This window comes from Phodopus roborovskii, unplaced genomic scaffold (assembly GCF_943737965.1).
Source record: "Phodopus roborovskii unplaced genomic scaffold, PHOROB, whole genome shotgun sequence".
Lineage (NCBI taxonomy): Eukaryota > Metazoa > Chordata > Mammalia > Rodentia > Cricetidae > Phodopus > Phodopus roborovskii.
Window position 1 is genome coordinate 3,354,311 of NW_026126417.1, and position 12,336 is coordinate 3,366,646.

The 12,336-nt window shown below is 40.8% G+C and overlaps 1 protein-coding gene across 1 annotated transcript in view; it reads left to right on the plus strand.

Moving 5' to 3' along the window:
* Positions 1 to 12,336, plus strand: part of Ryr3 (ryanodine receptor 3) — a 506,993-nt gene that overhangs the window by 412,143 nt on the left and 82,514 nt on the right. Inside the window, exons 61-64 of the mRNA XM_051183787.1 lie at positions 2,117 to 2,166; positions 2,573 to 2,633; positions 3,851 to 4,089; positions 5,580 to 5,661. Of these exons, the coding sequence (XP_051039744.1) occupies positions 2,117 to 2,166; positions 2,573 to 2,633; positions 3,851 to 4,089; positions 5,580 to 5,661 (432 nt within the window). The remainder of the gene's footprint in view (positions 1 to 2,116; positions 2,167 to 2,572; positions 2,634 to 3,850; positions 4,090 to 5,579; positions 5,662 to 12,336) is intronic.

Genomic DNA, 12,336 nt, shown 5'->3' on the forward strand with positions numbered 1-12,336 from the left:
CCCATGAGTTCACATCAAATAAGCAGCAGCCTGTATTAACTTCATGTTAGCTGCCAAGTTTCTGTTAACTCACTATGGGTTTTCTTAAGCTCTAGACCAGGGAGGTTCTGACTTATTTTCACCAATCAACAGTGACATTGGCTATAACTTCTCAAGACAGTCCAGAAAAATATCAGATATTAACTGAGAGGTTATCATCGTTTAAATTGATGGGGATCCATCAACCAACACTAGGGGTGCATTTTTTTCTGTCTGAGTTATCCTAAGGAGACTGCTATCTTGTGAGAGGCAAAGATCTCCATAACAAGTTATTAACGTGAGCCTATGACTTCAACTGAGTCTCATCATAGAATTTCATGGTCTACACTAGTGTCTTGTCTCTGCTTTATTAGCCCTCTTTCTGTTTCCCGGCTTCCTGAAGGAAAAGCAAAGTTCTTGTCAAGTCATGCCAGTATCAAATGTCAGAGTTTAGAGGACTCTCCTCCCAAGAACATCACCCATACATGTGAACTGTAGTCAAAGTACCCCTTGGTGGGGTCAATTAATAGCATGCTCAGAAACATCTACAGAGCTCCTTCCTAACTACACAAGGCCTTCCCAATGACCACTGAAGTATATATAGTTCAACCTTCAAGTCTCCATGGTGTAAAGTATTAGTGAAGCATAGCAAGGAGTCAGAAATACAACAACAATAATAATTGTTAGTATTCAGGCATCTGTACTGGCCAGTCCTTGGGGTTCTGAAAGATTACACCCTCAGCTGCAGCCACTAAGAGCACCACCACCTGTACATATTCACTATGTTTTCTTTTAAAAGGGTCCTGCCCACCTCCCATCCTCTTCTCTCTCTCTCTCTCTCTGTCTCTGCCTCTCTCTCTCTCCCTCTCTCTTCCGCCCTCCTCTCTCCCTCCTCTTCTCCCTCTCCCCCTCCTCTCTCCCTCTCTCTGACTGTTCCTTTTTTTCTCTGTCTGTCTGTCTGTCTCTCTTTCCCCTCTCCTGCTGCTCCTGTCCTTGGAGGCCAGTCTCCCACCTCCCTTTTCCCATTTTTATGATACCTTTCCCTAATTTTTACAAAACAAAATAATAAAATAAACTAACCCTCTATTTGAGCCCTCTTGAGCCCTGTCACGTGGCATCTTTCTCTTGAGAGTTGTTTTTCTTAAATTACAACAATTGCTTCTTACTTCCCAAGGACCCAACTAGGGCAGACTATAGACTAACAAAAGAAAAAATTGACTTTTTTTTTTTTAAACATTTTCTTGATTCTTTGTGGATTTCACATCATGCACCCTGATCCCATTCATCTCTCTGTCCCCTCACTTCTGCCCTCTGCCCTTGCAAACTCCCCCCACAAGCTAAAAAGCAAATAATTTTTAAGGTAAAAACAAAACATCTCAGCATGGAAACTGTAGTGTGTCCCAGTGATTTCACACAGTATACTCTTTAGTCTTTACTTCTAAGTGTTCATTGCAATGAGTCATTGTTCTGGTTCAAGACCTCTGGCTTCTGCTGCACCCTCAATATTGGGCCCTCACTGGGATTCTTCTTAGATATCCTATTATTGCCTTGTGTTACAAAGATCCTGTGGCTTTGAAAAAATGCACGTCTTAAGATGTTTTTGTATGTAACAGACTCCTATTCCCTACTCTAACCATTAACATTTTTTTTCTAACCCCAACATTTTCCCACCTGCCAACTAAGCTTCACACTCCACTTGAAGGCTGCAAAATGGTTTGCAGTTCATTACAATAATAGAAAAGCAAGCTGCCTTTTAGGATCCTCATTTTTTTTTTCCTCCATGTTACATGAATGAACATTTCAACACATGGTATCTATCACTAAGGAAAGTTTACCCTGGGCCACTGCCAAATACTCTTCTCGTTTCAGAGGAGTGTTTTTTGAGTAGGATGGAGCTGCCTGCAAGTAACCTTTCATGGCACTCCATCAACACAGTGTGGACCACATTATTTCCAAAGACTCTTCCAGAGGACACAGTGCATCCTCCCAAAGCTCCAATCAGTGCACTGTTTCACATGTGAGGGGTGGAAGAATGGGGTAAAAATCACTTCTTGAGCCTCTGTGGCTTTCTGAAGTATTGCAACCCTTTCTGCTTTAGCCTGTTCTGCAAGCTGGCTGCTCTCGTGAGACACAGGATCTCCCTCTTTGGTAAGTGATGGCATGTGTTGCTAAAGGGCAGCAAGCCTTCCTGTAATTATCTTGAGCTTCAGTTTTCCTTCATTTGTGGCTCCTGTAGAAAACCTGCACCTTGGGACTGAGGTGTCACCTAAATTTTCCATAGAAAATTGGTCTGAAGCATGATTAATGACCTCTCTGCTACTTTAACAGCTCAGATTTTCCACACCAATGAATGTTTTAAGCTCTGCTTGTGACATCCATCATGGAGCAGAGGTTGTGTCAGACTAGAGATAAACGCCTCGGTCCCTGAACACAGACCTGGCACTTTGTGTGTTGCTGGTTAATTATAGTGGTGTATGCCTGATGCATATTAAGAAGGCTGCATTTAAAAGCCAGGCTGGGTTTGGAGAGTCACAGGTGATGTTTTTTATTCTAGGGAGTGATTCAACTACAATGGTGAGCTGTCTTCACATCTTAGCTCAGACACTTGACACAAGGTAAGTCTGATGTTTTCTTCCCAGGACTTCCTAATGACTCCCTCTCTGGCCTGAAATAGGCAAAGAGGGCCCTGGAAGTCAATACTCTGCTTCTCGTCCCCACAGTACAGACCTACTGTCATGGACTATCTTAAATCTGAAAGAATTCTTCAGTTCTTGCCTTCTCTTACTGAGTTCATATAACATAGCAACGTTCAATTTGTACCTCAATATACACATGCATCACACACACACACACACACACACACACACACACAGAGAGAGAGAGACAGACAAAAGGATCCCAACCTCAGATTTATAGTAAAACCCCGTTTAGTAAAAATAAAAGATGCAAAAAGGAGGAAAAAGTTTATTTAAAAATACATAATTCTGGTACTATTAACATACTGATATTTTTAAAGAGACAAGTAGTAAAAAGAACCAACAGTTCTTCTGAACATGCTCACTAAGAAGTCTTTATGCTGGGTGTGGGGGTACATGCCTTTAATCTCAGTACTCAGGAAGCAAAGGACATACATATACAGAGATTTATCTCAATAATAGTAACAACAACAATAATAAGGTCCTTATCAGAATCAGGAAGAGGACATGCCATTCAAGATCCAATGCAAAAGAAATCCACCTTCTTAAGAGGGTGACCCAAAGATGGCAGGCTGTGGCAAACTGAGGCCTGTTTCACTGTCCTTTGCCTCAGGGGCCTAATAAAGCCAACTCTATGAAGGACTGGCTTTCCCTTTCCTCTCCTCTCATCCAATCTAGGACTCTGCAGACTAAATGGGGTGCATGCTTCAGGTGATTTCTCTCTTCCTCTTACTCCTCCTTCTTTCTACATACCACTCATAAAGGCTCTTGACCCCAGATGAGCAGTGGCATGGGCTCACTCCTGTCCTCCCATTCGACAGTAACAGGAAATGAGGCAGCTGCAGCATTGGGCTCATGAGGAACTAACACCAGTTTCATTCCTTCTCTCTGTGTCTGGAAGAGTTCAGCAGTGATCACCACAAGCCAAGCCCATCATGCAGTCACTAGCCCCAGGGAAGCATGTGGCACAGGTTTCCTTCCCAGATGGAATCAGACATCTCTAGTGCACCTGACACACTCTCATCTGGTGGACTTGAGTACCCACTATCTGCCCAGTTTGCACCACCATGCCAGGGGGAGTTGGTTGCATAGTCCAGTGTGTCTGTGCCTTTAACTGCCCTGCCGCCGTCTTGCAGGACCGTCATGAAGTCAGGCTCGGAGCTGGTGAAAGCTGGGCTGCGCTCTTTCTTTGAAAATGCAGCGGAAGACTTGGAGAAGACTTCGGAGAACCTGAAGCTGGGGAAGTTTACACATTCCAGAACACAGATCAAAGGTGTTTCTCAGAATATTAACTACACCACAGTGGCTCTGCTTCCCATCCTGACATCCATCTTTGAACACATCGCTCAGCATCAGTTTGGGGTGGATCTACTCTGTGAGTCCTACTGCTGTTTGTCATCAATGTCTATGCACTGGCCACACACAGATGTGAGGACCACTCGTTTTGATCCAGAGGGTGGAGTAGAAAGACAGACGTCCCATTCTTTTCTTAGATTAAAAACATGAGGCTGGATGGTGGTGGCACACACCTTTAATCCAAGGACTCAGAAGGCAGAGGCAGGCAGATCTTTGTGAGTTTGAGGCCAGCCTGGGCTACAGAGTGAGTGCCAGGATAGGCTCCAAAGCTACACAGAGAAACCCTGTCTGTCTCAAAAAAAAACAAAACAAAACAAAAAAAATTCTTAATTCTGAACCAGTTTCCCACCTACTAATGTGCTTCTGGCTGCCAGCTAGCATCTTCCACTTAATTTGAAAAGGTTATCTGAGCAATACACCTCAGATGTACTTCTGATACCAGGGTTTCCAGACACTGTGCTCCATGTTAAGAATCCTTAATTTGCTCATTGGTACCAGGTACTTTCAGTTGATTTTACTTTGCTTTGTACTTAGCAGCATGTCCAGCCCCATCCCCCATCCCCACCATGTTCATATTCTGTCACCAAGCCTCAGTACTGCTTGAACACTGCCATACGATTTAATTTAGTCAGTTGTCAATAGCTCAGGCTGTGTCTTCCATCAGTTAGGGCCACTGGGCAGGAGTTTTATGCCATGGAAGCAAGGTGTTTCCTTGGTTGGAAAATAAAATGTTAAATTAGTTCTGGCCTTGTTAAAGCAGACCTAGCCATGGAATGAGGTCTAGATATGTTTGAGAGCATGCCACTTGCTGATGAAATTCTTTGTGTTCCTTCAGAATTCCCTCCCCTTAGAAAATAAGGAAAGATCGTGATACAACTTAGGTTTTGTTGTTGTTGTTTGTTTGTTTGTTTGTTTTTGTTTTGTTTTTTTAGTACAGTGGAAATGTTTAGATGAGCAAATTTGAGAACTCAACTCCTCTCTCTCCACCAGCCTCTCCCTCCCTTCTCCCTCTCCTCCTCCTCTTTCTCCCCCCTCCCTTTCTGAATAAAGCATGGCAGTTGTATGGACCTTCCTAGGAAATGATCAAATATTACATGGAAGTTTCAAGCTTTATTCATTCTTTGATACAAAGGAAGACAATATTACCCTTGGTAAAATGTGACTATAATATCTTCCTTTATTGGGTAAGCGACCTATTTATGCAGGCTCCATTGGCCAAATGATTCCTTTCTCCAAGAAGCTTTGTGATCTTCATCAGAAGCTCTGCTAATGACCTGGACAACTTCAGTGGAGCAAATTTTCCTATCAGCATTGCCCAGCAACTAGCAAAATAATGTCTGGTTTGAAGAGGATTTCACTAGTTTACAGAGGCAGAGAGGAGGGAAAAAGAGAGGGCTCGTCTGCTCTTGACTGGTGCCTGCCTTAGTATTTTTCTTCACGGGCTCTTCCATGTATTGGAGATGGAGCTGGGGATGATTTGTGGTTATGACATCTCTTTTTTTGTTTCAGTGAGCGATGTGCAGATTTCATGCTACCACATTCTGTGCAGCCTTTATTCCCTTGGGACTGGGAAAAACATCTATGTTGAAAGGTAATTAGTTTTTGCTTCCTTGTTTTTTCAGTTAAACCATTTTGACTCAGAAAAATGTTATAGGGGAGGGCACAACACCTTCTGCCTAAACAGGAGCTGAACAAGGATAACAGACATGCTGATATGAACTTAGGATAACCCAGGAATATTCAACCCTACCTAAAAAACGACAGGTAGCTTAGGAATGACAAGAACAGGAGAAATTGTCTTCCCTGAGAAGAGAATACCTATTGGTTTTCAGGTCAGCCCTGAAAACATATATACAAGTAACGTTATGCAGACTGAGAACTGAGAGGTTGTATTTATGTTTAAGAATACACACATACACACACACAACAACAACAACAACAATTAATAAAAAAAGAGACTTCATGAATTTGAAAGAGGGCATATGGAAGAAGAGGTATATGGAAGGGCTTAGAGGAAAGGAAGGGGGAGGGAAAATGATGAATGAACATAAAAATTCTTAAAGATTAGTAAAATATCATGTTAAAATTTATTTTCCCTACCTGTAATATTAAAATTTCTAAAAATCCATTTAACATCTGCTTTTCAGTTCAGCAAAACCTAAAACTTCGCTGATCAGAAGTCTTGGCTTTACAGTTAAGTTATGAAAATGTAACAATGTAAATGAGGTTAATTAGAGCAAAGGCTTCTGTGGAGGAAGCTACTGAATATATATGGCTACAAAAGCTATAAACCCTGCAAAATCATGTGCCGGTAGCCCCAAAATGTTGAAGGTGTGTCTACTTCATTGTCACGGCTTTGAATAGCTTCCAGAGTTCCTGTGTACAGCTTGCTGAGACACTTGGGGACCTAAGGCAGTTGCTTTAGTGTTTAATGAGTCTCTGTGATACACCCTTGGACCTTTGCCATTCTCATCTGTCAGCTTAGCTACCGCTTTAAACAATGCACAGCTCAGCACCAGGACAAGCTATTTGATAATCCTGAATCTAAACAAGCTTGTTTGTAGAGATTTTAGGTTCTAATTTTGCCTCTGTAGTCTGCCTGTGACAGTGGATGCTTTAGCGACCCCCAGCTTTTCAGAGTCAGATGCATGTGTTGCATTGTTCTATTTAAATCCAGGAGTAAAATCAGAAAAAGGTAAAAGATCCAGACTTAGCTCTATCCTTGAAGAAATGACTCCTTTTTCCTCTTTCAAATAAGAAAGCCTGAAAGAATTTGATCTATTTTTAAGTAACTTAATCTGAACACTCCTTAGGATCCATTTTTCATAAACCTATAAATGAAGCTTGTATCAATACCCTAAAATCTAATGAAACACACATACGTTAAAATGGTGTAAGTTAAGGAAAATGACAATTTATTCCCTATAAGAACTTAAGAACTAGTCAGTGATGGTGGCACATGCCTTTAATCCCACCACTTGGAGGCAGAGGCAGGCAGATCTCTATGAAAAGAAGAAAGGAAAAGAAAAAAGAAAAAGAAAGAACATAAGAACTAAACTAGTGGATTGAACTCTGGCTTAGGGATGGATTGAAAACAAGTCAATTTTATCACAACCACAGCTTCCAAATGGCTTCCAGGGTTCAAGAAACTAGTTAAAGACCTGATTAAATTTTGCTTTATAACTATATCTTTACATTTCGTGTGTGTGTGTGTGTGTGTGTGTGTGTGTGTGTCTGTCTGTCTGTGTGTGTCTGTGTGTGTCTGTGTGTGTGTGTGTCTGTGTGTGTGTGTCTGTGTCTGTGTGTGTGGTCCTGGCTGTCCTGGAACTCACTCTGTAGTCCAGGCTCAACTCAAGAGATTTAACTGTCTCTGCCTCCTGAGTCCTGTGCTGTAATTAAACATGTGTCACTACCTCCAAAGCTTATTCAGTCCCTAGAACTGGAATTACAGGTGTTTGTGAGCCACCATTTACTGGTTGGAAACAAACCCAGGACCTGTAGAAAAGCAGCCAGCACACTTGACCACTGAACTGTCTCTTTTGCCCTGAGACAAAAAGTTTAAACATGTATTTTTAACCAATAGAATTGATAAAAGTTATTTTCCCAATTAACACAGAATTTCACTTAGGGGATATATCTCAATGAGAGAAAGAGAGTGTGTGTGTGTGCACACACATGCACAGCAAGGAATGTTAGATAAATTTTTGTATAGTTTCTACATTCTTATTTTTGAAAAACAGTAAACAAAAGGTCAATGCTGAAATGCCAGACCAGAAGACTTGTTCCTGCATAGCTTTTTGTACTTTATTCACCTTTGTTGCAGAGTTATTGTTCAACTACAAAACTGGAGATGTTGGTTTTTATGTTTTATTCTACATCTGCCTGAGACTAGCTAACCAGGATTAGGTTAAAGAGATTCAAAAACTGAAAAAATAAGAGTCTTAGAATCCTAGAAGTGTGCTGCTGTCACAGTTAATAGGTTTTGTCTGTCTACTTTCTTAGCTTAAATTGTGAAAGGCATACAAATTCACAAAACAAAACCCAATGGTATAGAAGTATGTCAAATTAAGGTTTGTCATTTTCTTTACCTTGTGCAACATCCCATCCAGGTTTCCTTTCCAAAGAAACCACTACCCTCAGTTGGGTATGCACCAGTCTGGATAATTTCTCTGTATATACATTTTCAGATATGTAAGATCATAATATAGAGAGAGAGCTTTGCAGCTTTGTCATGTTGGATAAAGATTAAATACTTGATTTCTTTATCCTATAATTCATATTTCTAAAAATGTAACCATTTAGTGTACTATATCTATTAAGTTTATACTTTAAAAAATGAGAAAATTATATACAGTAAAATCCCTACTTCCTGTCCTATTTTCTAATTTGCTATAAAATTCATTGTAGTACTTAACATTTTTTAATTCTAATATTCCCTGACCTACTCGCTTTAATTTGTACCTGAGTTATTTAGCACATCATCTACACTTTGAACTAATAATCCCTTATTCTGAATTATCTTGAATTTAGATTTATCTTTTGACATCTAGAGTCATTGTGGGGTAGTCACTTCCATAAGATCCCTGAGGCATTCTGGAGTCTCTGAATACTTTATAACATCCATTCTGGGGTATACGGCCTTTGCCATCATCGTTTTCTCCCAAATACATGTAGAAGATGAGTCCACTCACACATGACTTTAGAGGAGAGAAGGGAATTGGTTGTTCATGGGTTCTGGTAGAGTTAAAGCTCGTTCACTTTCCCATCTACACTGCATCCCAGAACTGATTGTTCTATTTAACCCTGTCCACTTTATTCTTCATTTCAGGCATTGCTTTATTAGGGGAAAATTTCCCTTTTTTGTGATTTGTGCTAGCTTTCTGTTATATAATAAAATGCTAGAGACAAACATCCTAACTTTGCCTCAGAGTTATATTGATTTTAGTCCATACTTGATTGTTCCTATTACTTTTAGCCACTGGTAAGACAGTGTTAAGTGTGGCAAAGACTCACAATCCTCCTCAAGGGTACATCCCCAATGACTTAAATTCTCCCTTTAGCCCTATCTATTATTGTTGTTGCTGTTCTTGTTATTTATTTTTCTCATACAATGCATCCTAAACAATTTCCCTTCCTTCCTCTCCTCCCAGTACTCCCCCACCTCTCCTCTTCCCCAGATCCATTCCTCCTCTGTTTCCTTTCAGAAAAAAAAAAGCAGGCCTCCCAGGGATATCAACACTGTATAACAAGTTACAATAAGACTAGCTTATATCAAGGCTGGATAAAGCAACCCGGTAGGAGGAACAGGGTCCCAAGAGCAGACAAAGGAGTCATAGACAACCCCCACTCCTACTGTTAAGAGTCCCACAAGAACACCAAGCTACACAACCATAATATATATGCAGACTATACAGGCTTCATGATTGTTGCTTCAGTCTTTATGAGCCCTCTTAGTTGATTCTGTGAGCTGTGTTCTCCAGATGTCCTTGACTTCTCCTACAATCCTTCCTTCTACTCTTCTGTGGGGTTCCCTGAGCTCTACCTAGTGTTTTGGCTGTGGGTCTCTGCATCTGCTCTCATCAATTACTGGATGAAGCCACTCTGATGACAAGTGTAGCCTTGTCTCTTCAAAATTCTACTGCCTTCCAGTAGCTGAGGTCTGAGCCTCTAATTCAAGAACCTTTCGAGAACATTCCAAATCTAAATTGCAGCATAGTCATTGGTATGAATTTTCCTACCTTTTGTGCAGGGAGGGTAATTCTGTAAATTTGGCTTGTTCCTTTTACACCTGATTTCTTTCTAGAAACTTTAGCCACTTACTGTTTTCTGTTTTGCATTTGTTTAATTTTTTTTCTAAAACTTTCTCTGTTTTTTTCAATTTTCTTTGTTTTCTGTGAGTTTATAAAGAGTATATATACTCTCGTCTTTTTCTGGATAAATTTATCATCTTTTTTTTTCTGGCTGCTAGAAATATTGCTAACTCTCTTGATGAGAGGTGTGTGTGTGTGTGTGTGTGTGTGTGTGTGTGTGAAAATATTAAAATAGAGGAGAATGAACTGGGAAGAAACAGCAGGCAGCTTCAAAGCTGCGAAGCTGGTACAGGGCTGACATGCTTCCTGGGGCTCTGATGTCCACCCCTAACCAGTAAATGGCTGAGGCAGGTGGGAAGTGGGTGAAACTGCACACTGAAGTCCGGATGTTTTTATGAGAGGTTTAATGTATGCTCATCCACTGGAGAACTTAGGTCTGCAGCTATGAGACAAGCTCCTTCTCATCCATCCATTGCACCTCCTGCAGTTTCTGCAGGCTGGGAGTATGGATGACCGGAAGAGCAGCCACATCTCATTCTCAGCCCCATCTCTTACTCTGCAAGATGGAAGCTCTCTTGTATATATTGTCCACCAGGTCTTCCATGGCCTTCACATATCCTGAATGCTCACTATTTCAAGCAACTGCTAACTCCGGTATTTACTTCCAAAGACTTCCTCACACTCTAACTCTGGAAAGTATGGCTTTAGGGGTTTTATTGTTGGTTTTTAAATTCATTTATTTCACACATATGAGTGCTGTTTGAATATATGTCTGTACCATGTACATGCCCAGTACAACAGGAGGTCAGAAGATGTCAGATGCTCTAGAACTTGAATTACAAATGATTATCAGCTGCCATGTTCATGTTGAGAATCAAATCCAAGTCCTCTCAAAGAGCAGCCAGTGCTCTTAACTGATGTCATCTCTGACGCCCCATCTGGAGAATTTTTTAATTTCTGCATTCACTCTCACTTGATTTGGCTGTTACTTTATGGTTTGGGGTTATGATACATATTATAGTTTCAGCATGGATCCAGACTTTTTTTTGTATTTCCTTCCGAAATTTTGAGTTTTAGGGAGAAAAGTATTTAAAACCAGCATTACAACCTTTGTATAAATTGATGTCATGACTGCTCCATGGCATGGTTAAGGGGAAGGTTTTTGTGTAGATATGAGTGAGAGAACAGCCAGAGAAATCTGGAAGAGTCCAGAGAAGAGTGAAAGTAGCAGAGCGAACCTGGCCATGAGAGGAGCAGGAGCAAAACACAGAGACAGGGAGAGACACATTTTAGGGAGAGCAAGACAAAGAGTGTGGGCAAAAGAGAGAAAAATAGCCAAATAGCAGGGTTATAAGGAGAAGGTTGAGGGGGGGGGGAGTTCAGAGTAGGAGAGGAGGTGAGAGGAGCTAAAGAGTCAGGATGGTGACATGGAGTTTGAAATGTGCAGTGGACTTGTGATACTCAGGTAGCCTGGGGGCCAAGATAGTCATTTTCCCTTCAGCCAACAATAAGGGAAATGGCTCCTTTGGTAGAGGGGAACCAGCTTCCCAATTCCTGAGTCTGGCTTCTGTCTCAGCACCAGAACTAACAACCCTTAACTAAACTTTTCTTGACAAAGAATATCTGTACCTGGCATGTGCCTTGTGGTTAGAGAAGATTCTAGCCACCTGTGGTCTTATTGATGGGATTCCAGAGGCATCAGTAAATATTTGGCCCAGCTGTGTCTAGCATTGCCTGTGGTTAGAGAAAGTTCTAGTCACCTTAGTGATGGGATTGACTGTGAAATGAAAAAGTCAATAAGACAGAATGAAAAAGTGTCTTTCAGAATACTTTCTAGTTAAAGTAATATAGAGAATTACATTAGTCTGTGAAATTTTCGGACATTGAATTTCAAAGGGTAAGTAAGGGCTTTGTTTATTTGATCGATATTGAGATTTTGTTTGTTTGTTTGTTTGTTTTAATGGATTTAAAGGTTTCAGGGAAGACTTTCCAGAAAACCAAGTTTGGTACTTCATTTCATTACTCAATTACTCAATCTCAGTTTTATTTTGAATGGAAACTATGTCTCCCCCCCACACACACACACCCCTTTACATTTTAAATGCTTGTTCTGTCCCCACCTCCTGACTTCCATTGACCAACCATTTTTGATTGGACATCATACATATCTAAGCCACTAAGTTTATTAATATTACCATTTAGGACTGTGCTCCCACCCCTACTGTATTTTCTCTGCCCCTTTCCATGGCATCATTGGGAGTATACATGATGAACTTTATTTAAATCATGAAGCGTCTATGTATATAGGTTATCTGTCTTAGTGTTTCTACTGCTGTGAAGAGACACCATGACCATGGCATCTCTTACAAAGGAAAGCATTTAACTGGTGCTGGCTTATAGTTCAGAGGTTTAATTCATTGTCATCATGGCAGGAAGCATGGCAGCACACAGGCAGA